At 43.1% G+C, this 26,564-nt stretch overlaps 2 protein-coding genes across 3 annotated transcripts; both read left to right on the forward strand.

Moving 5' to 3' along the window:
* The first annotated feature begins 1,298 nt into the window (after nucleotides 1-1,298).
* On the forward strand, nucleotides 1,299-15,549 carry LOC106566511 (V-type proton ATPase subunit S1). 2 transcript variants are annotated; one of them, XR_001319895.3, is made up of 7 exons: nucleotides 1,299-1,497; nucleotides 11,802-11,857; nucleotides 12,063-12,139; nucleotides 12,361-12,611; nucleotides 12,803-13,097; nucleotides 13,202-13,524; nucleotides 13,751-15,549. XR_001319895.3 is itself a non-coding variant. In XM_014134604.3 (6 exons), the coding sequence occupies exons 1-6, from the start codon at nucleotides 1,397-1,399 to the stop codon at nucleotides 13,466-13,468; spliced, it is 1,047 nt and encodes a 348-aa protein (XP_013990079.1). In that variant the 5' UTR covers nucleotides 1,299-1,396; the 3' UTR covers nucleotides 13,469-15,549. The 2 variants fall into 2 exon arrangements, 1 of the variants encoding a protein (XP_013990079.1); XM_014134604.3 differs by having other exon boundaries at nucleotides 13,202-15,549.
* Nucleotides 15,550-18,858: 3,309 nt separating this feature from the next.
* Nucleotides 18,859-25,628, forward strand: ddx20 (DEAD (Asp-Glu-Ala-Asp) box polypeptide 20). Its single transcript, XM_014134605.3, has 11 exons — nucleotides 18,859-19,071; nucleotides 20,927-21,021; nucleotides 21,194-21,362; nucleotides 21,490-21,604; nucleotides 22,272-22,414; nucleotides 22,564-22,702; nucleotides 22,839-22,897; nucleotides 23,032-23,114; nucleotides 23,241-23,346; nucleotides 23,714-23,815; nucleotides 23,962-25,628. Exons 1-11 carry the CDS (start codon nucleotides 18,876-18,878, stop codon nucleotides 25,254-25,256), a joined length of 2,502 nt encoding a protein of 833 aa, XP_013990080.1. The 5' UTR covers nucleotides 18,859-18,875; the 3' UTR covers nucleotides 25,257-25,628.
* The last annotated feature ends 936 nt before the right edge of the window (nucleotides 25,629-26,564 follow it).

A 26,564-nucleotide genomic window follows, 5' to 3' on the forward strand; every position in this document is an offset into this window, starting at 1 on the left:
CACACACACACGCACACGCACCCACGCACACGCACACTTACTTCCCGGGTCTGGCATGGCTCGCTCAGAGAAACCCAGGCACGTCACTCTCAAGAAGATCAAGAGTCTCAACCCTCTTTCTGCCAAGGACTCTGCTCTATTCATTAAAGAGATTTCTCTTTTTAATCTCAGAGGGGCAACCTATATTTAGGAAGGTTAAGAGTAAGTAAACATAGAATTAATGAATGTATTCTTTAATGGCAAAGACAATCTACGAAAACCTTGAACAAAACATCCCTTATCTAACTGTTAAATTCTGTTATCTAATTTCTATAGAGTCTTCCTGAAATTCCTATTTCATTTCCAAATAGGTATGTGAATAGCACCTACCCGTACATATAACACGTAACCTGTACATATTTCTATGTACCGTATTTGATCCACAGTATTTAATACACAGTATTTGATCCACAGTATTTGATACACAGTATTTGATACACAGTATTTGATACACAGTACTTGATACACAGTACTTGATACACAGTATTTAATACACAGTATTTGATACACAGTATTTGATACACAGTATTTGACACACAGTATTTGACACACAGTATTGCTCATAACACATAACATAAATGTGAGAAAGCAGCAGAGAAATACAAATAACAAAAATGTGTCAGACAAATCATCCAACCATATCTTATTGACAGGAAATAGAATAAAAATAGAAACCATCAAAAATTAGGACATTGAGTCATCAGGCCAGGGTTGAATGATCCACATTTAGTCCCTTAGCTGTTCAGCTGTTTCTATCGTACACATATTCAGCCTCAGTGGACCATTTCCTCTGCCCCAGGCCTCCTGTGCTCACAACAACACAGAGATCAAGTGAATTATTTCAGCTATTGTGGCAGTACACCCACTGGGGATCTAGATCATGCACTCGTGTTTTTTTTTTGCCTCCCAGTAAAATAATGTTAACATCCTGTCCTGTCCTCCTACACAATCTGACCTTGACTTTCCCAGGTGATTGTTTTTTTTCTTCTCTTTCTGTGTGTATGCGTGTGTGTTTGTGTATGTTTCATGTACATTATTGGTCTGGAGTAGGTATAAGGAGATGGGGGGGGAATAATAAGCCTGTCTATACTTAGGGTTTGCCTGCAGCTATGCTTGCATGAGAGAGGGAGAACGAGAGAGAGAAAAATAGGGAGGATGACAGAGAAGGGAGAAGGGAGGGAGAGGTGGAAGGGAGGGGCTGTGTGACTGTGTGAGTATGACGCACATTGATCTCTTCTCCTGCGTTGTGACTGGCTGCTAAGGCTGTCTGTCAGTAAGCTAAGTGGCTGGCGATACAGGGAAGGAGAGCAGATAATGAAGCGGAGCTCACCAGCGGCAGTCTCCTCTCATTGTCTCAATGGCTGCACACGCGTTCCTCCTGCTCTCCTCTGCCTTGCTGTCTGCCCTCAGCCAGCCCATCCTGTCCTTTGATCAAGTGCCTGCACTCCTAGAGAGAAGGTAAATACCCTCTGTGATTGGGGAGAGTGATTGGGGACGGGGGGGGGGACGGGGGGACGGGGGACGGGGGGACGGGGGGCGGGATCCAAGGATGCTGATGTGCAACAAGGGTCTTCCTCCCTCCCTCTCTCTCTCTCTCTTTCTTTCTTTCTTTCTTTCTTTCTTTCTTTCTTTCTTTCTTTCCTTCTTTCTTTCTTTCTTTCTTCTTTCTTCTTTCCTTCTTTCTTTCTTCCTCCCTCTGTCTCCCCCCTCTCCCTTTCTGTCTCTCTCCCTATCTCTACTTAAATACACAAGGCATCAGATCTGATAACGATGCTGTTGCTGTAAAAGCGTTGTTGAATCTGTGGTCGGATACTGTATGGTTGTGTATATTTTAGCATGCATCAGGCATTTGTCATTGATCACATGGCTGTTGTCTGTCTGGCAGGGAGCAGGTAAATAAGGCCAGGACAATGGAAGGCCAGGTAAATAAGGCCAGAACAATGGAAAGGAGGGGAGAGTAGGAACAAAACAAAGGGATGGGACAGAGGAGAGAAAGGGCTGGTCTGTTGGGCTCTGTTTACAGATGAAGAGAAAGAGGGAGAGAGGGGGAGAAAGAGAGAGAGAAAAAGAAGGGTGAGAAGGTGGATGCTACTCGGTCTTGTCTGCGTACACACGGTCCTGCAGGTCAGATGTAGCAAGATTAAATATTCAGAGGCCAAACCCAGGCAGTACAGACCTGTCTCTGAGAGAGAGAGAGAGCAAGAGAGAAAGTGAGAGAGCAAGAGAGAGGGAGAGGGAGAGAGGGCCTTTGTCAACACTGCTGCTAGGGGCATTGACGTTGGGAAAGGTGCAGGAATCAATGTTTACCTCTGCATGGAATTTTTATCATTGATGGCAGAGAATGATTTTTCTTTCTCAGCACCACAAAGGGGGGCAATGTTGAGGCTTTATGCTTACTCTCTGCTTACAGTTGTATTCACTATATAACAATTAATCAATACTACATTGAGAACTACTGGTTGTTGTGAGGATTGTAATGGTTTTCTGTGATATTCATGGGGGCGGCAGGTAGCCTAGTGGTTAGAGCCAGTAACCGAAAGGTTGCTAGATTGAATCTCCGAGCTAACAAGGTAAAAATCTGTTGTTCTACCCCTGAACAAGGCAGTTAACCCACTGTTCCTAGGCTGTCATTGTAAATAAGAATTTGTTCTTAACTGACTTGCCTAGTTAAATAAAATAAACATATTTCAGATGTGAATATTCTGGCAATTTTCGCTTGGCTGTTCAACTAAACAATTACCGGGACAGTATACTTTTGTTTGTTTCCATTGAATAGTTTCACATACTATAGAAATGTTTACACAACCAGACAAAGACATTCTGGATCGCTGTAATTGTATATATTTCCATGCTCATGAGTCATTCCTCGCAAATGTGGACAATGTCAACAGGCTTGACTAATTCTTTGTTTTCTCATTGCTTTGACCATCAGCTACCTTAGTTGCATTCCTTTCTTCTATCTTTCAAAAGCTAAAGCTGCATCTTCAAAACAAACAGAAGACAATAACTTATATAGTTCTCCCATGTGCTTGTCTGTCTTACTACATACAGTATATTGGTTCCTCGCTGCTCTGCCACTAACTGAGATTCTGTTATATAAAAAGAACTGCCTTTCATTTCAAAGATCTATATTCACTGGCTAGAGATTCATAGGAGACGGAAGTGTACATTCAGGGGGGAAGGTAGGATAGTAGAGAAAGATCCATATGAAAGGTACTGTAGAATAGTAGCTTTAGAGTTTCAAGAGGAATGCTATTAGCTAGACCAGGGCTCTCCAACCCTGTTCCTGATGATCTACCGTCCTGTAGGTTTTAGGAGTGAAAACCTACAGGACGGTAGCTCTCCAGGAACAGGGTTGAAGTGAAAACCTACAGGATGGTAGCTCTCCAGGAACAGGGTTGGAGTGTAAACCTACAGCAGGGTATCTCTCCAGGAACAGGGTTGAAGTGAAAACCTACAGGATGGTAGCTCTCCAGGAACAGGGTTGGAGTGTAAACCTATAGGACGGTATCTCTCCAGGAACAGGGTTGAAGTGAAAACCTACAGTAGGGTATCTCTCCAGGAACAGGGTTGGAGTGTAAACCTACAGGACGGTATCTCTCCAGGAACAGGGTTGGAGTGTAAACCTACAGGACGGTAGCTCTCCAGGAACAGGGTTGGAGTGTAAACCTACAGGATGGGAGCTCTCCAGGAACAGGGTTGGAGTGTAAACCTACAGGACGGTAGCTCTCCAGGAACAGGGTTGGAGTGTAAACCTACAGGACGGTAGCTATCCAGGAACAGGGTTGGAGTGTAAACCTACAGGAGGGTAGCTATAGACTCCGGACTAGAGCCATGTCCAACATCACAATACTTTTCAACTGATGAACATTCAACATACCTGTTATCTTAAACTTACCTGTAAAACATACAGTACCAGTCAAAAGTTTGGACACCTACTCATTCAAGGGTTTTTCTTTATTTGTACTATTTTCTACATTGTAGAACAATAGTGAAGACATCAAAACTATTAAATAACACATATGGAATCATGTAGTAACCAAAAAAGTGTTAAAGAAATCAAAATATATTTTATATTTGAGATTCTTCAAAGTAGCCACCCTTTGCCTTAATGACACCTTTGCACACTCTTGGCATTCTCTCAACCAGCTTCATGAGGAATGCTTTTCCAACAGTCTTGAATGAGTTCCCACATATGCTGAGCACATGTTGGCTGCTTTCATACTGATTCATACATTCTCTTTTTGTTCCTATTGTTTTACCTCTCTTATCAAAGTACTCATAAAACAGAGGACTATTTTCTGATTAACTTAATCTTGACCAGTAGCAGCGATCTGACTCCTGATCCCAAGCAGACCTCACTATATTTATCACACCTCCAAATCTGTCCTGAGGTCAGTTCTTAAGCATGTAAACACAGCCACCTGAGTAGCAGAAGGGGATCTTAGAGTCTCTCTAAATGCTTTAGTCTTAATCTGCTCTAATAATCTATTATTAGTCATCACCTGCACATACAATTAACAAATCAAAGACGTGTAGGAAGGGGTAACGCAGACAGGCTATTGGTGCTTAGTGATAATGCCTCCTGACCAGGATAACACAGGTTACAACCTCAACGAGGCTTCCCTGAATAAATTAAGGGTAAATAACACAGATTACAACCTCAACAAGGCTTCCCTGAATAAATGAAGGGTAAATAACACAGATTACAACCTCAATGAGGCTTCCCTGAATAAATGAAGGGTAAATAAAACAGATTACAACCTCAACAAGGCGTCCCTAAATAAACGAAGGGTAAATAACACAGATTACAACCTAAACGAGGCTTCCCTGAATAAACGAAGGGTAAATAACACAGATTACAACCTCAATGAGGCTTCCCTGAATAAACGAAGGGTAAATAACACAGATTACAACCTCAACGAGGCTTCCCTGAATAAACGAAGGGTAAATAACACAGATTACAACCTCAATGAGGCTTCCCTGAATAAATGAAGGGTAAATAACACAGATTACAACCTCAACGAGGCTTCCCTGAATAAATGAAGGGTAAGTAAAACAGATGACAATTGAAAAATATCCTGGTAAACTACTTGATGTATAAGGCAGAGGTAGAGAGAGGCCCAGAGAGGTAGGAGACGCTGAGAGTTCATTGAGGTACCAATCTCCATCTCTGGAGAGCAGTGCTTCTGAACAGAGTCACTGCATTGGCAGAGCGGGCTTGTCCTGTTTACTGTTTGATGCGTACCACACCTTGTCTGCTCCAGTATAGCCAACTCAGCCCAGTAGAGAGTGTATGTGTATCGTTCTGTTGTTTGTGTTATCGTTTATCAATGTATGTTTGTGTGTGAATGTGTGCATGGTATACAGTACATCTCCATGAATGTCTGTGTGTCTGGACAGGTGTATGACTCTTTGTATATTTTAATATGCAGATGCTAGTGCGTATAGTTTATACGTGCCTGTTCCTTCTGTATGAGTGTGGATCCATGTGTCCCCTGTGTGTCCTGGTGGGAGGTAGCCTAGCGGTTAAGAGCATTAGGTCAGTAACCGAAAGGGCGCTGGTTTGAATCGTAAAGCCGACTAGGTGAGAAATCTATTGGTGTGCCCTTGAGCAAGGCACCTTAACGGAATTGCTCTGGATAAGAGAGCCTGCTAAATGACTAAAATATAAATGTGTGTCTGTCTTTTTGTGTTGATGACTGCCTCTGTGAGGTGAGCCAAGGAGTGGCTGTGGAATAGCTTTGATTATATAAAGGGCCTGTTCAGCACTCAGGCTCCATGTGACAGGGTCAGCCAGTAACAGGGCTGCAGCTGACCTGGCCAAACTGGCACAGGAACAAACGGCTGGGCTTACATGCGTATATATACAAACACTTGCAGGGCAGCCTCTTCCAGCCAGCTGAAGCCTGGGTATTCACTCGTGTGTGGAGCTGTGATGTTTAGGAAACCGGGCTGATGGAGGACCTATTAGTGTAGTTGAGGGTAAAATGAGGTCTTTAGTGTCATTCGGCGCCGTAGGCCCGTGTTGATTTAGTTACATTCTATGCATATTGGGTGTAAATCAGATGGGATGTTTTTATTGAGTGGCCGTGTTGTTATGCGTCTGTTTATTTTACGCTGGGTGTCTGGGCAGGAGAACAGATGCAGGTGATAAGTCACAGACGTCAACCAGCCTGGCACGCTATCACAGTCTCACATGCCAGGTCAAACTGCCAAACGGCACTACCAGGGCACGCGCACACATCAACTTCCAACATCATTATCTCAGCACCTCCATTTTAGGGTAAGCTCAGTTTACATTAGATCTACTGTAGCCTGCATCAGAGACGCTAAACTCCATCGTAATTTGATTCATACACAGAACATAGCAGCTTACTCTACATAGTGTGAGCAATGGAGAGGACCAAAGGTAGACTACAAGGGACACTATCGTCACAACAGTGCCAGCTGTTGGATGGGAAAATCAAAGTATGGGCTTATGGTAATGGTTGAAATGGGATAGAAAAGCCATCAAATACTTGGAAACCATGTGTTCATTATCATGACAGCCCATCCAATCAGAAAGTTCTGGGTCAATAAAGGCAACGGGGACATTAGGAAAAGTGCTCCTGGGGGCAGGTAATCCAAACAACCAAAAGAAGGTGACCGTGCTTAAGGAACATTAATGAATTCTGCATTTGCGTATTTGATTATGTGTAAGTAAACACGCGTCATCAGCAGCAGGGTGACACTGTCTACAGAAGACCGCCTGGTCGAAAAGCATTGCGTTCATGAGTGTTATTTTTTCTGTTTCTGTAAATGAAAAGGGCACCACTTTTGCTAAATAAATAAGCGATAGCAAGCTTCTTTTCTTCTAAAAATGTTAATCTACTACGGTAGAGAAACACCATGCTGCTGTTGTGTGTCCTTACGTCTAAATAAATACTCATTAAATGTTCCTTAAGTTCATCAACTCTCCTTTGTTTGGGAAAAAAAATTTGACAATTAGGTTGTTGTATCCTTTATGCAACCTCTGTGCACGTTTAGCCATTGTAACTCTGCTTCCTAACATGTAGCTAGAATAAGATAAAGGAGGATAAGGGAGGATTGGACACATGTCATAGGTCAAAGAAGTCAGGAAGTAGACATGATAGGTAGCTCTTCCAATTGTCCCAATGTGCATGGTCCAATTATCTACCGTTCTCCACAAATAGTTGAAGCCTATGATTAGTTAATATGTTGAATCACATGTAGGTCGATTGCTTGGCTGGAACAAACGCCTGGACCCACACAGGCTTTTTGAGGATAAGAATAGCCACTCATGGTCTAATCTCTCTTCTTATCATGCAGCTGGACCTGGAGAGCTCTCAGTGCATCCTGGTGCTCTCCTGGCACTAAACTGTGTTTTTAGCCCCAGAGACTTTGCTCCAGTGTTCCACCCCTACACTAATCCTGATCCCTCAGTCAGGTGGGCTGGTAATGAGATGCCCCTAGCCTGGCAGGAACTTCCCCTGGTGCGACCTCCTGGACGGATGCTAACTGATACTAGGTTGACCTTCTTCTAATCTAAATCTTCCTGAAAAACCCCTCTAGCCCCTGACTGCTAACAGCTCACTTCTCAGAACTAATTAAGCCTGTTATAATAAGACTAGTAATTGTCCTTGACTTGAGCAACAGCCCCACCAATTATCTATGTCAAGCCCAAGCTTGCTTTACCAGGGCCCGGTTTCCCGATAGCGATGGAATTTAAGTTTACACGTGTTTTAATTATGCATTGTTCCTACAACGGCCGAAGATGTAACGTGCGTTTCCCAAAATACCACGTAGAGAGAACGTTCGCTGAGCGCGTCGTTAGAACATGTGTCGATACTGATAGGATCGAAAGAAAACCATCGCTGCTCTCGGGTTCAGCTTCATCCATTTAAATGTCATGTTAACATTACAACTACTCCACAATACTGACGACGGATCAGCCCCTAGAGAGATATTATCACCAATGGCTGCAAATATTGAGGCGGTTTATTATGCTTAAGAAATAATATTGCACTAAACCACAGATTGGGCACATCATTGCGCTGTTGTTACTCACCATGAAATATAGGCAACAATTACAGACAGTAGCCTATTGGCAAAACATAACTCAAATGACTGAACACATGGACTTGATTTCAGCATGATTGAAACAATTTAGCTACATATGCAGTCATATTGGCTTCCATTTGAAGCAGATTTTTGTTCTTCACTTGTTTGTAACGATTGCAAAGACTTTGGCAACTTTGTATTTGTAGTCAACTTCGTTCTGCAGTTATCGGCAGTCACCGTCAGACAGATAAACTTCTTCATTCTATGTTTAGCAGAGATCTTCTGTGAATAAAGTGACATGGAAGGGCAAAAAAAGCATCTAACGACGCACTTAGCTGTTCTACTAGTGATCTGAGGGAGTCGGTAAATAACGAGCGTTTTCAAGTGCAAGTTTAGTAACGATGGTTTTAACGATGCTCTTAGCTCGCAGATTCAACGGTGCTACCACGAAGGTTCTAACGATGAACTTAGCTTTAAGATGCTTTTGGGAAACCGGGCCCTAGGCAATAGCACCAGAGCTAACAGCTCTCTAGAAATAGGGTTGGTGATCACTAGACCACGTCACACAAGTTGGTTGAATCAACGTTGTTTCCACGTCATTTCAACAAAACATATAAATGTGATGACATTGAGTCAGCATGGAAAACTGATGGGATTTGTAAAAAGTAAATGAATGAGACATAAATTAATTTTTTGATTTTTTTCATCCAGCCTTTACCTAAATGCAATGAGCTGATTAAAATGTTTGTTGGTTTTACTTTGAATTCAGGTTAGTTGATAACTCAATCAAATGTTTATCAAAACTAGACATTGAACTGTCATATGTGCCCAGTGGGGAGTGCCTCTCTGATATCCCTTCCTGAACCCTGATCCTATAGTCTTGAGCCAGGTGGACAAATGCACAGAGCCATGTTACTGGCAGGTTACTGTCTGATAACAGCAGATGTGTAACAACACAGACATGCCCAAGACTGGGGTATTACATTCCCCAGATGGATAGCTACCCCAGGGAAATGATCAGGGTATCATTTTCTAAATAAAATATAATTTCTTCAAATCCAGCTGATCAGGGTATTATTAAACAGCCTATCTGTCTAATACCTGGTGGTGTTCAGACAGTGAATTCCAACAATTTTGGTGTAAAGGCCTATGTAAATTAACATCCCAGCTACTTCTGCACGACATACTACAGGGCCCAATTCAGTCAAGCAAAGCACAGATAAAGGTTCCACAAGAAAAGAGCAACCAGTGAAGAACAAACACCATTGTAAATACAACCCATATTTATATTTATTTAAAATGTTGTACTTTTGTACTTGTATTTGCACATCGTTACAACACTGTATGTAGACATAATATGACATTTGAAATGTCTCTATTATTTTGGAACTTCTGTGAGTGTAATATTTACTGTTCATTTTATTGTTTATTTGACTTTTGTTTATTATCTATTTCACTTGCTTTGGCAATGTTAACATATGTTTCCTATGCCAATAAAGCGCTTGAATTGAATTGAATTGAATTAACGGCAAACCTCATAGCAAGTTCACTCACAATGTTTACTTTACACTGAGTTGTCAATCGGGTTAAAAGCTACACTCAACAGTCCCTGCAAGCTATTCCTCTCACAGACATTGTCATTCGATATTGATGCAAAAACAACGTATGAAGTGCTTAAAATATAGGACAAACCCTCGGAGTGAATCTGCACTGTGGTTGTTCTTTGTCTATGCCTAAAAGCATTCCAGCTATTTCTTTTACTTTTCCTGTTGAAAAACAATATCTCATGTATAAATATGGTCATGTACACAGACTTAAGAGTAAAAAAAATACATGTTTTGAGAAAAATAGTTTTTTTTTTTTTATACACAACTGCAAACTTCAAGGTGTCCATTCAATGAGTTGGTCTGATGGGTGCACTGTGATGTCATAGGCCTCCCCCGGTGCTTGAGGAACAATAGAGGAGCATTAGAATAGCCCCCCCCCCCCCCCAGACACTTGTTCCATGTCATGAGGATACCTGTACCACCTATTAAGATGAGCATTTGTTCAGTAAATCAGGTGATAAATGAGGTGAAAAGGGGAGTGAGACTTTAAAGGAATTGGGTGCCTTAGTTTTGTCACCAACCTGATCAGTTCTGGGTACTGACTGACTGTACAGCCTGTCTGTAAGATCAATGCATGCTGAGCAGAGGCAAGGCATTCAAACTCATAATCTAACCCAGTTCCCACACACACACACACACACACACACACACAGACAGATTGAGATTAGCCACAGACAGCCTAGCCTGCATGGTACAGCTGGGCGTTATGGACAAAAATACGTATCACGATAAATTGACTGAATTATCATGATAACCATAAATAGAACGATACGTTTATAACATTCATGTACACTTGTTAGCCTACTTTTATAATTACCATACTATTAGCACTACTACTACTACTACTACTACTTCTACTACTATGGGGCGGCAGGTAGCCTAGTGGGCAGAGCATTGGACTAGTAACCGGAAGGTTGTAAAATCGAATCCCCGAGCTAACAAGGTAAAAATCTGTCGCTCTGCCCATGAACAAGGCAGTTAACCCACTGTTCCTAGGCAGTCATTGAAAATAAGAATTTGTTCTTAATTGACTTGCCAGGTTAAATAAAGGTTAAAAATATAAAGAAAATACTACTACTTTGAATGTTGTTACTATCAATTGTACCGTTAGCCCATATTAGCAGACTTATTTCCTTTAAACTTCACATTTCTCTAGTAGGCTACTTACTAGGATTATCGGTATCAGTAAAATGTCCTCGATAAATTGTCGGCGTCAATAATTTTTGTTTTATCTTCCCAGCTCTACTGCATGATCAGCCTGGACAGGACAGGACAATACAAAGCTGACCGGTCACAACTATACTGTCAAATGACTGTGTTTATCCTCTGATACTGCATGTAGGCCACCGCTAGTGTCAAGGTTTGATAGTAAATAAAATAAACGTTGTAATGGGGAGATATACCACCACCCCCACCCATTACCAATGTGTAGCTGCCACCACCATGCCAGCCTTTTGGGGCCAGAAAGTAGTGGTAGTGGGAAAACATTTATACAGTTACATATCGGGATATTATTTTTGACGATATATCGTATCCTTTTGACAATATCGCAATATTATATTTTCGCTAGTTGGCTGTACCTGCACCCAAACTCCCGTATTGTTCCTTCATAGCTTGTTCTCCATCTTATTTTTAAATAGGGAACCAATTTGTTTTCAGCACTTTTATTTCCACAACTGATCTAAATGTGTTTTCTCATGGCTCTCTCTTGTCCCTCTGCAGCAGACATCGTGAGCAATAAAATCACTGTATCGAATCGCAATACATATATAATCGTGAGAATTTCAATACATATCGTATCGCCACCTAAGTATTGTGATATTGTATTGTGAGGTCCCTGGCAATTCCCAACACTACCAGAATGCTCAGCAGACATTGGCTATGATGATCTGGTTAGTGATCGAAAAGTGAACTGCTGAAGGTATAGTATTGTATGTGGACATAGAACATATTGGTTGGCCACTGATAGTATAGCTTGCCTATATTGCCTTGTGCTGGTTTGAAATCTGCTCTGTCAACTCTGAGAAAATATGTGCACCGACATGTAGCTGCATCTTTTAACCAGATTGTCATTTTCTCTTGTCTCTACAGCACAGAAGTCGACTATGTTACAGAGGTCCCATACCCAGCTGTGAGAATCAGAGCGGGTAAATAACAAATCATGTCTCATGATTATGAGCCTGATGCAATCAAGCCTGTCTTAGACATGTTTATGCAGTATCGGTTTAAAAACTACTGCCCAAACATACAGCTTGAAGCATCAATGTCCATGTAGGTAGGCAGTGTATTTGTAAGCAAATATATTTTAGCCAAATGGTATTTGACGGTTTTATTTGTGTTTCTGTGTGTCAGGTGGTATTGATGGAATGAGCTTGGTGGCTGAGGGTTATGTGCCCACTGAGGAAAGCCCACTCAAAAGATTACTGAAGGTAGAGGTCTCTCTGTCTCTCTTCTCGCTCTCTTTCTATCCCGCTCTCTATGATCCTGTGCATCATAGTATCACATCGCCCCCTAGGGGACACTGTTCAGATTCTCTACAGTTTGTTTTACTAGTCTTACTATTACTACCGTGATAAATATGTGTGTGGCGTTTCTTGTCAATCAATTATATTAATTGATCCAATCTCCCCTCTACCCCTCCTCTCTGCAGCGGGATAGCTGGCACCACCTCAACCAGCATGGCCATGACAAGGGCAAGAGAAAGCTGCTCCAGTCCCCCATATTCGGGCCCTACTCTCCTCTGAGCGTGGCCTACAATGGCAAGACCTGCATCCTGTTCAAAGCCAAGCGTCTGGCCGTCCGCTACAAGAACCACACCTTCATAGACCTGACGGAGAAGACCTTCGGACCCAACGCCCCTGTGGACACCAAGGGATCCATCTGCACCAAGGAGAAGGCTACGTAAGTACTGTAAATCAAGTCCGACCATGAGTTGTATCGACTGCTATGTAGTTATCAAAAGTTGAAATTATACATTCAATTAATGGAGGAAAATATTCTTACAATGAGATGTCCTGTATATCTCACTCAGGATCTACCTACTAAAGGCCCGTTCCTTTTCAATCAACATATGAGTTTGTTTTTGTACACAGGCTATCACTGAAATTTGGCGATGTGGAGGACCTCAAGGGACTTGTTATCAGGTTGCAGATGTCCAACACGTTCTACGAGTCGGCAGGGCAGAACTGGTTCACCTTAGACAGCGTCCACATCCACTACAACTGGACCCATGAGGCTACATTCAACGCCAGCGAGGTGTACGCCCCCGCCACCTCCTCCTATCACTGCCAGCATGTCAGCAGTCAGCACAAATATGACACCCTCCTGGTGCCCAGCTCACACACTGACACCTCAGCTAACTGGCACATCACGTTTACTGACTTCCAGGTATGGAGCTTTGACCGTTTTTAATGACTGATTGATTTATCTATAAAAAAAACTTGTTTACTTCACCTTGTAATATTTCCTATTTCCTCTCTTCCTCTCTGCAGATCCAGGCGTTCAACGTCATGTCTGATAAGTTTGCGTCGGCCAGCGACTGTGCCACCTTCCTAACCCCAGCCATACTGATGGGCCTGGTGACCTCTCTGATCCTGCTGTTGGTGTTGGCCTACGCTCTGCACATGGTGGTGCACCTCAAACACATCGACCGCTATGAGGAACATAAAGCTATGGTGTATTTCCCACGCAGGCTGAGCAAAGCTCTAGAGCGCAGGGCCTCACAGCAGTACGAGCTCCCCGACAAGAACTGCCTGTGAGAGAGGGAGGAAGAGAGAGGGAGAAGATAGAGAGTCGTGGATGCTGATGAATGAAAGTGGGGAAAAGTTGCACCCACACTGTTTTCCATGCTTCCAAATGTTTGTTTACTAGTGACAACTATTTTCACCTGTTGGCTTTTGCCTGTTCTCTATTATAAGACCAACATGTTAACATGTTAACAATATTAAGCTATCACATTTTTTGAAGCATTAAAACTGTGTTTGTCTACCATCCTTCCTTTTTTCATTGACCTGAACCTTCACATTCATTTCCTACCTAAGGTTATTGGATGTTAAACCCTCTTGATCGTGGGGTTGAAGGTCAGGAAGAGACCAGGGGCCCTGGAGGGACACAGTGTCACCAAGCTTTCACCTCAGCCGGTCACTGAAGTACCCGATTCAACAGTTAACGACTGCAGCTAACCCTGCCATCGTCCAAGCCTGCTTAGGGGCCCTCACCCCTTAGCATAACTGGGCTTTGGTGTGTGGAGTCCCCACTTCCCATCCTAGCATTGACACATTGCCAAATTCATACCAATACAAGGAATATTTTGTGGAATCTCATGGCATTTTCACTGAATTAGCTGCACTCTGTCATAAATTGAATAAGGTCGTCTAGCACAGTGTTTCTAAAATGGAGTGTGAGGACCCACTGGTAGATCACAGACACATCTTACTGGGTTAAGATTGTACGTGAGCTGGAAACTTGTTTGAGAAAATCTGGAGGGTATCTCAAGAATCCTAGAGGGTTTCGGTGGTTCATGTTACAAAACTATTTGGGAACCACTGGTCTGGCACCTGGCTGGAGTGAACTAGATTGGTCACTGTGGCTCTCCTGAACCTCTGGGGTTTCCCACCCTGCCCCTGGCGTAGACTTTTGGGACTTGAATGGACCAGCCACCAGTCTGAGGGGTTCGACTAACTAGCACAACATGGGTTAGCCTGGCAGGCGCTAATGGCTAACTCTCAACACTAAAGACTAAACATGGAAATAAGCTGCACAAGACTGCCCTTCTGAGGGCAATGAACGACGCGGGTCTATAGGAAGACGTCACTCACTGAGAGTCTATGGAGTACGGACAAGGGAGGTGAAGGAGCTGCCAGCCACGCTGCTGGGTTTTTGACTGCCAAAGTGAAGCTAAAGGATTTTCCATTACGCATGACAATGTGAACATGAGAAGTACAGTTACAATGTAAATAACAAACGAAAAACACTCAAATGTACAGATGTATCTCTCAGCTGAAGTTTTTTTTTAATATTCAGTGTAATCAAGAAATACTACTAGGTACAGGAAGGCTGTTCTACTACTGCTCATAATCACAAGGATATACAGTGCTGTAGATATGTTAAGGTCGTATGATCATAGCTGTTTACTATCTTCAGATAGCGCACAATTACATAGTTATCAGTTAAACATTGTGCTATGAGGATCGGTGACAGTATCAATGCATATTCATTTTTTTCTACAGTATTACCATATAACACTGTCTGTCTTATAATTGTCTTGAACTGGGCCAGACATGACACCCTAGAAGTACAGTCCAGTTTAAAGGTAGATTCAGCAGTATGACATCACTGTCCACGGTGGGGCGACTTCCTGCTTCACAGACACAATAACAGATTCAAATCTGCCAATATTTCCCTTTCTGGGGAAGAGCCAATAGGGGCAGTCTTGGCAGATTACAATTTTGTTGTTGTTGATTTCTGTAAGCGGGATGTCACCCTGCTGTGTATGATGATGTCATATTGCTGAGTCTACCTTTGATCCAACTGTGACTTTCCAGTACAAATGTAAACATAGGGACGATACTTATGGAATGCCGTCCGTCCGCAAGTACATATAGAGGCCATTATACTCCAGAGACAACACTAGCAACCAGTAACAACATCAGTAACTCACTATTACAGAATAACACTCAGCATGACAGTAAGTAGATCTTACATTCGATATGGCAGTTCTGTCAGTCTGTAGCAGTGTACTTTGGTCATAAATGTATCCTACAAACTATGAAACCAGTGGAGGAGGTTTCTCCATGGAACAATTTATGTAGTTTGATCAATAAACAATAATCAAATTAAATTGCTAAGAGTCGCCTTGTTATGTCTGTTGGGTTATTTTGCCCTTACCACGGTAATGGAATTGCACTGAGACTCACATTTTTCACTTTAAAATGTATACCAAACAAAAACCATTGATTTCAAAGTTGAACAAAGCATAGAACTCTATGCACAATAACTATTTTTTTACATTTTACACGAAGAACTGTGCAGATGCTAAGTTTGGTAACAGAATTTCAGTCAAATCTCACTCATAATTATGGATATGAATGTCATTTTCTTCATGGTGATGTAGCGGTACACAAAGGTAGAAATATCCTCCTTTGCATATTTGGGTATTATTCTTCACACTGGCAATTATTTTGGTGAACTCTGCCCCCAAACAAGACCAAATTTGGTTCGGACCCAACCAAATCTGAACCAATCATAGACGTCTATGTTTCACACGTTTGGACATCAAAGTACAGCACAGTTGAGATGCGTTCAGAACAGTACAGTAAAGTATAGTTCAGAACAGTACAGTAGAGTTCAGAACAGTAGAGTCCAGTAGAGTTCAGAACAGTACAGTAAAGTAAAGTATAGTTCAGTACAGTACACTACAGTACATTACAGGTTACTCAACTCCAGTGTATTGTACTCTACTGTACTGTCCTGCACTATACTAAACTTTTTAAAACTTTACTCTACTGTACTCTACTGTACTGTACTGAACTGTGCACTTCAAACCTGTGAAACATAGACGTCTATGATTGGTTCAGATTTGGTCAGGTCCGGACTGGACCAATCCTAAATGTCTAAGTTTGGTCCAGATCAAGGCCGGTCTGGACATCTGAAGACGTCTAAAAACGTCTGAAGACGTCTGTAGACATCTGAAGACATCTGTAGACGTCTGTAGACGTCTGTAGACGTCTGAAGACGTTGAAATGAAAGCCCTTCTGGTGTCAGTGGGTGCTCAGTGGGTAATGATGCTGGTTACAGTAAATGGAAAGAAAGGGGGCTCATGGGTAGATGGTTACAGTAAATGGAAAGAGAGGGGGCTCATGGGTAGATGGTTACAGTAAATGGAAAGAGAGGGGGCTCATGGGTAGATGTCAGTAAGAGCCGGGGGAGGTGACATTAACAGGAGAGATAGAAATGCAGAGAGAGAGAGAGAGAGAGAGAGAGAGAGAGAGAGAGAGAGAGAGAGAGAGAGAGAGAGAGAGAGAGAGAGATAGGGAGAGATAGGGAGAGATGGAGGGAGAGAGAGAGGGAAAGAGAGGGGTTGTCAAAATTGTTTTCACACTTGCTTTGACCACCAGTGGACAGAAAGAAAAAGAAAACAGTTAGCGGAACATAACAGTATGCCAGTGGACTGTAGCAGCTAGCAGGTGACCCAACTGTGGTTTGTGACTACTACGATTTCCAATTTTAGCCAATTGAATTGCAGTAATTCTGTTACTGGTTTGTCGGAAATTATTTTACCAATTTGGAAATTATTTGACCAATTTCGTTAAATAAAAATTCATAAACCAAATAGATATCAGTAAAAACACAATATAACTAATTGTTACTTCTCTGAACTTTTATTATCCTCCCTCCTCATGAGAAATTTGAAAATATCTTAAAGATTTGCAGGATTTTGGTAACAGAATTTTAAGGCTAAGAGCAATGTCTCAAACGTACAGAAGGCAAATACTAAATAGTGTTTATTAGTTGGCAGGGGTCTTTACTTCAACATTACATTTACGTCATTTAGCAGACGCTCTTATCCAGAGCGACTTACAAATTGGTGCATTCACCTTATGATATCCAGTGGAACAACCACTTTACAATAGTACATCTATATCTTTTTTTTTGGGGGGGGGGGTTAGAAGGATTACTTTATCCTATCCCAGGTATTCCTTAAAGAGGTGGGGTTTCAGGTGTCTCCGGAAGGTGGTGATTGACTACGCTGTCCTGGCGTCGTGAGGGAGCTTGTTCCACCATTGGGGTGCCAAAATTGTTGTGTATTGATGTATTTCTAATACCTTTTAAGACTTTTTCTGGTAGATGTTTTCAAAGACCCCTTTTCCATCTGACCAGAAATGAAAGCACTTTCTAATTTCTAATATTTAAGATAGAACATATTGAAAATGTATCTATGCCTTCATTTCTTAAAAATATAGACTCTTAGCTTTCATTTGACACCTAATTTGACATGTTCCTATGAACTTCCCATGTTGGAGCTCATGGATCATTTTACATGCCCCTTTTTGCTTCATTGTCTCTTTACATCCAATAAATCTACAAGGGGATTCAAGTTGTATTTTCTAATAATTCAGTTATCAAAATACTGTAATTCACTCATCACATCAAGGGGCTTACTCCTGTCTATTAAAATGTGTTTCTGAAAATCAAAATGTTTTGCATTTAATTTCATGATCTGGCCTGCCTTGAAGTGTATAACTCTCCTCAGTCCAAAGCCTTCAACCCCATACCTCAATGCATTGTCAGATCTGTCACTCCTCTCGGAGTGTCCCCTCCGGCGCGCCATCTGCTCTCTCCTCTCTCCTCTCACATCTCCTCTCACCTGACGGGTCGTCGCCTCTCGCAGGGACAGTTTACTTGTCGGCAGCTGACCAATGACAGGCCTCCCTATTCAAATGTTCAGAGGAGAAGTATGAGAAAACCATTAAGTGATGACTTCCTTGAACACCCATAGTTTGACATAATTGCTTGTGGTGAGAGACCTGGTAGCCTAAAATATAAGTAGCCTTCTGATAGCCTAAAATTGACTTATCCCCCCTCTTTCTCTCACCATGTATGTATCTGTGTGTGTGTGTGTGTTATTGGATAATAAGAAAAGTTATGTGGTATTATCATTAAAAGTTGCAGATTTTATGGATGACATCAGCTAAATAAATGTTAAGAGACGTTGCACTGGGAAGATCTAAATTACATACTCCTCACGTCCTCTCTCCTCGTCTCCTTCTCAAAACCCATTGGAGGAGAAGGTCAGAGGGGCGGGCCTCTTGCTTTCTCAACCAATGGGTTTGGAGAAGGAGACGAGGAGAGAGGACGTGAGGAGTATGCAATTGAGATTTTCCCTCTGACTCATAGGACTCTGACTAAGAATAGACATTACAAAAATAAAACAATGGACACACTTTATTGACCAATACAATGCTCAGTAAACCACATAGACCAGACCCTGCTGCTATCGAACTGGTGTCTACAGGAGAGCCACCCCCTTAAGCATTCTTCATTTATCCACCATCTTTGACCGTACAGTAGATGGCGACAAAAGGTTGAGAACAGGGAGACAAAAAAGAAAACGTGTAATAACGAGAAACAGCAACATCTCGCGATACTACCGGGTTTGTTTGAAACATGGCTTCCTCAATGAAGAAGGCTGCCCACGATATTGAAACGCGAAAACGGACTGATGATGTTGTCTTGTCGGGCGGTATCGACTTCAACGCCCTGTTGTTGTCGAAGCCTGTGCTCGATGGACTGGCGGCTTCTGGATTCAAGAAACCGTCTCCAATCCAGCTCAAAGCCATTCCGTTGGGGCGATGTGGACTCGGTATGATCTGGTCGTCAGCGTCTACTGTAGTTAACGTTACATCTTAGCTAGCTAGCCAGTAGCCAGAAATTGTATGTCTTAACCACCTAACTTCCTGTATTATAGTCTGTTTACAAGTCAGAATTTCAGATAGACTCTCATTTGAATTTATGCTGTGTTGATAACCAAGTGGGATGTTGGAAGTTACCAGTTGGAAAGTCGTAAATACCAGTTGGATGCATTCACGTGCTTTGAACTCGTTGAGAAACGCCGATTTGCCAACAAGCTGCGTCAACCATAAATTAAAAGTACAGTTATCATGCTTGTAAACAAATTATAGTGTTCCCCCAAAAAATATTAATAGATCGCTTTTTATAAATAATGTTTTGTTACATTTAATAACCAAAGATGCTGGATAAATGAAGATGGTTCACTCAGGGCTCTTATCATTGTCTCCCATAGACACCAATGCAATAGCAGCTGGGTCTGGTCTACTTAGTTCATTGATTTAAATTGCAGCGGTGGGACCAAGTCATTGTTTTACAAGTCACAAGTAAGTCTTAACACTCAAGTCCCAAGTCAAGACAGGCAAGTCCGAGTCAAGTCTCAAGTCCTAAACTTTGAGTTTTGAGTCCTAAACAAGTCATAATGTGCTCTTCACCAAATGCAATACCATTTCATATTTTTAACAAGAGTCATAATTAGTATATTACATTTACGCAAATCATGAATGCGTTTAAAGATATCTCTATATTTATTACTTTCCAAATAAACGTTATATTTCCATGGAAATACATGGGTAGCCATGAGAAAGACCCCCCCCCCCCCCCCCCCCCAATAGTGATAGACTATCGAGGATGGCTATGGGGCGCAATCGGGCGATGTAGGCTTGTACGCAATCACCCAACCTTAACACACACACACACACACACACACTCTCTGTGTGTGGTTACAGTAGGCTAACGTATGTCAATGGTTTTAGGAACAGCAGTAACATCAAGCAGGATTTAGGCTACCAGCTGCCTAGCCAGTTGTAGCTCAATCTTGGGTGCAATGATCACGTTCCCGCACTGACTGACTGTGTGGAGGCTCATTGATTTAGCATTACGTTAGACTACATGATACACTAGTAAAGTAATAAAATATATAGATGTCGGCTATATTAGCCACGACTTACCGTTCTTTGTGCAGCTTCAAACGTCGAACAAAGTTGGAAATTGTTTGCTTCTCCGTCTGTAATTTTCTTCCCCCATGTTTTGCCAGTTGCAATCCGTTTTTTGTTGATACAGCGTCGTCTTTATATCCGAAAATAATAATTTGGGGTATCATCTTTCCAAGGGCTCCATCTGAATTCACCCGCCGACATTCCTCTGCACTGCCACGCACAACTTTTTCTCAAGCTGTAGTACATTAATGAAAAGTTGATGCGATGCACATTTTTTTTTTTAATAGTATCATTTTTAATATTGGCTTGGGGAGGAGGGTATCAAGTCAGGGCGAGTCATAAGGCTCAAGTCCAAGTCAAGCCATGAGTCATTGGTGTCAAAGTCGAGTTGCAAGTCATCATATTTGTGACTCGAGTCCACGCCTCCTGTTAAATTGAACCAGAAGAAAACAGCAAGTGGGGTGTCTCACTTCCTCTTCAAATTCTGCCCACGATATTGAAACGCGAAAACGGACGGATGTTGCCTTGTCGGGCGGTATTGATTTAGCCTTAAAGACTATTAGGTGATGTCAGGCTCACATGCATGGCTCTCAGGTGTTTGTCACCTGATGCATGCGCACGTGTGCAAGTGTTTACAGAATATTTACAGATAGCTATTTAGGACAGGAAGCTGGCAACCTGCATTCCTCATGTCTGTGTGCTGTATTTCAGATCTGATTGTGCAGGCGAAGTCTGGCACAGGGAAGACCTGTGTGTTCTCTGCCATCGCCCTGGACTCTCTGGTAATGGAGAACACTACGACACAGGTGACTCAAATCACTCAATTTATCATAAGAGACATGCATTCATTTCACATGTCAAGGTTGAATGTCATCTCTGACATCTGTTTGCTTGACTCTATATTTGGACAGATTACAGGAAAATCTTTGACATAGGATGGACATTGTGCATTGACCAAGATTTCCCTTCCTGTGACAGGTGCTGGTGCTTGCCCCGACTCGTGAGATAGCAGTGCAGATCCACTCTGTGGTCATGGCTATAGGCAGTGCCATGGAGGGCCTGCAGTGTCATGTCTTCATTGGGGGGACGCCCGTCAGCCAGGACAAGATCAGTCTCAAGAAGTGCCACATCGCTGTGGGATCACCAGGTCAGTGACTATAGGCAAACCTATACAGTTCCTTTGTCTTATAGGTAAATAACCATGGCAACAGTATCATGTGTATCAAACAGTGGCATAAGTCTAATTGTATATCAATGTGTTCTTCCCTGGCCAGGACGTATCAAGCAGCTGATTGAGCTGGGTCTTTTGGTTACCTCCAGCATCCGTCTGTTTGTGCTGGACGAGGCTGACAAACTGCTGGAGGAAGGCAGCTTCCAGGACCAGATCAAGTGAGACACACACACACACTGGTGTTCGATCAACTCCACCTGACTGTTATCTGTCTGTCTCATAGAGATCCTATTAAATTACTAGAGCGTCTAAACGCTTAAAGAGCCAAAATGGACTGAAAATGGCAGCCATTGTGGTCAGGGAGACATCCAAACCAGTCTAATTGGAATTAATGACAAAGGCATAGGTGATGCATTTCCTGCTTTTACTCATGCAGGATAAAAAGTAAGGCATGTAATATCAGAAATGATGTAATAGAATTGTCACCCTAAAATATTGTCATCAGTCTTTCCCATATTCATTTAGCAGTGGCTTTTTAAAAAATATATATAATAATTTTCAGCATGCTAAAATGTTTTCAGTGTAAACTGAAATGACTAAAGAGATATAGAGAAGTTATTATTTTTTAAAGGATATCATAAGGTGAATGCACCAATTTGTAAGTCGCTCTGGATAAGAGCGTCTGCTAAATGACGTAAATGTAAAGAAATTAGCTTTAAAACAGCAACATTTTGTCTCTGTGGCCAAAAGGCGGGCCTTTAAAATGTTTGTTTGGAGACTGCGCTATTGGCCATGCCCCACCCTTACCAAAATAGCTGACGTTTTATACAATCATAAGAAGGTTCATGTCCATTATAATATTTTTATTCCTAATTCTATCTCTAGTTGGATCTTCTCCTCTCTACCGGTCAACAAACAGATGTTGGCCCTGTCTGCCACCTACCCAGAATCCCTTGCCCAGCACCTGGCCCACTACATGAGAGAGCCCACCTTCGTCAGACTTAACCCCTCCGACCCCGGACTCATAGGTCAGTATCACAGCTCAACCAGTAACATCCAGGTACAGCAGGCATCACGTCCCAGACAGACACACAGATATTCCATGATTTTGGGTCATGATTAGCAAGAAGATTGTGTGTGTTTTATTTCCCTGAGGTGTGTATTCTGCCCCCATCAGGTTTGAAGCAGTACTACAGGCTGGTGCGCTCCCATGCCATGCCCCATAAGGTGTTTGAGGAGAAGGTTCTGCTCCTGCTGGAGCTGTTCAGTAAAGTTCCCTTCAATCAAGCTCTGGTGTTCTCCAACCTGCACACCAGGTAGGACCCTCAGCTGGAGGGTTACTGTAACATCAACTAGCTTTCTGAATAACTGTCAACAGTCATTTGTTTTGCAGTGTAGTTTGTTGCGTTTTTCTTTTTGTTCAATAATTTCTTATGGTTTTCATCCCTGCAGGGCTCAGCATTTAGCAGACATCCTGTCCTCGAAGGGCCTTCCTGCTGTCTGTATCTCAGGTGAGAGTGGGCCAGGACTATACTAGAGTACATGACTCTTACTAGATTCTACTGTTACTACTACTACTAGTCTACTGCCATAATAAAACTGAATCAGATGTGATGTGGTGTACAATGGTCTAATGTGTGTGTAGGTAGTCTGAGTCAGGACCAGCGAATGGAGGCCATGTCTAAACTGAAGCAGTACCAGTGTAGAGTACTCATCTCTACTGACCTGGTGAGTGTTTCAGCTACATGACCTCACACCTACCTCATCTCCACAATAACCTCACAAAGGGCTCTCCTATCCTCACAAATGTCTCGCTAAAAGCAGCCTCCCCCTCTCCATCCTCTTCTCTTCCAGACCTCCAGGGGTATAGATGCTGAGAAGGTAAATCTGGTGATCAACCTGGATGTTCCTCAGGACTGGGAGACCTACATGCACCGTATAGGACGAGCCGGACGCTTTGGTGAGTTCTGCCTGTCAACAGAGCCGTTATACCGCCATCACAGGGCTAGGACATCAGTCTGGTCCTGGTGTCTGTATTACACTGCTAGCAGAGACTAGCTGTAGCACTCGGTCCCTGGGTCCCAAGGTCTGACTGGTCCCAAGGTCAACAGGTTGGCTAATCACTCAGCCGTCTGTGTGTGGAGGTGATAGACAGAACCCTCTAGGTGACTACAAACTCTCTGGGTCGTCATGACAACCTCAGGCTGGCTGGAGTGGCGTCCTTCTGTTGTCAGAACTCGACTTTGTTTTACCTCTCCCTCTTTTATATACACCTGCTAGCTGTTGTGAATGGGTCCTCATAAGGAGTGTTTTCTCTTTTGTCCCAGGTACACACGGGCTGGCGGTGACCTACTGTTGCCATGGTGAGGAGGAGAACAAGATGATGGCCATCGCTCAGAAGTGCAACCTGATTATTTGTGCTCTACCAGGTAAGATCTGAATGTCCTTGTGACCTTTGCTTTCAGTCATAGATCAGATTGTGGATTTTTTTTCTCATCTTTTTACAAATGGAGCATGTGTGTGGTGTTGCTTTGTTATTGTGATGGATCTCCTAACCCCATCATCACTCCTCCAGACCCCATAGAGCCAGGGCTGATGCAGGAGCCCTGTGACTGGGATATCACTGTGGAGGCCCTGACACCAGGGACTAATTCCCAGGTGTTCCCCAAGACAGAGAGAAGGAGACGGGCTAAGACTGAAGCCCCAGCCCCTAAACCCATCAGGGATCAGGACCCCAGCCCTGTCCACCCAGAGGGCACTGAACCCAGCCGACCATGTAAGAGCCAGCACACAGCCAGGCCTGGGGCTAAGACTGGGCCGAAGCCCAAAAATGCATCCCCTGCCCTGGATGTCCTCCTACCCCCTCCCAAGGCTTCAGTAGTCCCTGGGGCCTCCCTAGCTCTCTCCCGTAAAGAGCAACAGGATGCCCTGCCAAAGATCCCTCCGCTCAGCGCCTTCAAGAGTCAAAGGTCAGGGATCATGACCTTCCAGGAGGCAGAGCTGGACTTCCAGAGCTTCATCAGGGAGGGGCTGGGAAGGACGGTGGAGGTCATCCGACAGTTCAGAGGTCACGGAGACGACGGCGAGGGATTTAACGGTCAGCACGGCTACGAGGAGTCTCACACACTCCAGAATGACGATGTGCCACTCACACACACACACATGACACGGAACGGAGAGCGTCCACCAACACCCACACAGCTGCCTCTAAAGACGAACTCTGACCCCTCACCTTTGGAGTCTACTTCTGATGGGTCCAGCTCTGACTCGGACATGGAGGAAGACCGGCAAGCTGACGAGTCAACGCAGAGCTCCACAGATCAGACCAGAGGAGCTGAACACCAACCGATCATTCCGATTCAAACTCAATCTGCACAGCAATCCACAGTCATGGATGGGGCCAGGAAACCAAAGTTTGCGCCACCTAGAAGCCAACCCAACTCACCGTGTGTACCCCATCCTAGCCACCACAGATCTCCCAGACCAGAGGGGAGAGCTGTGAGTACAAACCCCGGGGAGGGTGAACCTTTGTTGTGGAAGGCAAAGGGCAGAGAGGCTACAGCACACCAGTGGAGTAGGGAGACAGCTAAGAAAGTCAAAGGGGAGAAGAGAGAGATTTTAGAGGAGAGGAAGGTGCCTGAGAATCGAGGGAGTGAGAGGAAGAGGGACAGAGGGAGTGAGGTAGTGGAGGAGGATGGTGAGGGTTATGAGGGCTACTGGAGGGCCTACTACAGCGCTTGGGAGGATTACTACGCCTCCATGCCCCCCTCTCACCACCAGGGTTACCATGGCTACCACAGTATGGCGTCCAGCTGGATGGCTGCCTACCGTATGAACTCTGTGTACATGGAGGAACTGTTAAAACACTAACACAGGGCTTCACACGTAGACCAGAGAAAGTGAGTTTAGCTCATGTCTAGCAGAAGTTTTTCTATACACAATGTCTGCTGTTATCAGTGAAACAAAGTTAAAGATGGTTAAAACTTTAAAGATCTCTTTGTAGGAGCAGCAAACGGTGAACAAACATGAATCTTTTTTTCAGTTATTTTAAGGAAATCACTGATTTCCACGTAACAATGTTATTTTGCTGTACACGTTTTGGTCTTTAATTTTGAATGTAAAATAGTGGACTTATGATAATATTATTGCATGGTAAATGAATGACTTTAGTACATGCATTATTATTATGCCTACTTTGTGTACATGTGTACGTATTTTTGTAATAAAGATACCTTTGTTCAATATGCCTCCTTTCAGACCTTATTTGATGCCCCTTGTCATTCCCTATAATATAGTATAGTTTTTTTCCTCCATCTTATTCCAGAAACACAGAGAAGAACATGGGCTGCGTTTACACAGGCAGACCAATTCTGATTATAATTTTTTTTTTTTTTTAAATCCAATCAGTTTGGAAAAAGATCTGATGTGATTGGTCAAAAGACCAATTATTGGAGAGAAAAAAAAGATCAGAATTGGGCTACCTGTGTAAATGCAGCCATGATGGTATTCTTGCAAAATGCTCAGTCATCAACCTCAGAACAACACAGGCTAGAACAGCAAGGTCACACGGACCAAACCTGAATACTCCAATCAGCCAGCAAAGCCCTGCTCATCAAATCAGGCTTGGAACAGTCTCTCCCTCAATATGCCACTCAATCACAGAACACACTTTAAATGATGACCAATTCACCCCATTGACCTGTGGTGTCATCGGCTAGCTAGGCCAAGGATGCTGCTATCAAAAGTATTCTGTTTGCTCTGTGCTGCCTGGTGAGAGGAGAAAGGGCTAGGAGAATGGCTGTCTGCAGGTTTGGGAGACATTTTACATTTTGTTTTAACTGCAAAGTTTTGAGTAAAGTAAATGAGCAACTGTTGACCATCAATGGAAGGAGTTGAAATATCACCTGGGTTGTTGATGGCTTATTTTAGGTCATATCCAAACAGGTAAAAGGAGGGAAAAAATCTACCAATTTCTATGTAAATGCTCGCTGTGCCGAGACTTCCATCGTTGGGCATGGACGTGTGCTTCTTTAAATAAAGACAAAAGACCAGCTTGACGTTTGTATGTTGGCTACAAGTGACGCAGATATGCCTGTGTGATAACAGAGATGGAGAGAAAAGGCGAGACAAACTGTACAGTATAGGACATTTCAGCTGTACTGTACAGTGATGGACAAC

Source organism: Salmo salar, chromosome 13 (assembly GCF_965601325.2).
Source record: "Salmo salar chromosome 13, fSalSal1, whole genome shotgun sequence".
NCBI classification, from domain to species: Eukaryota; Metazoa; Chordata; class Actinopteri; order Salmoniformes; family Salmonidae; genus Salmo; species Salmo salar.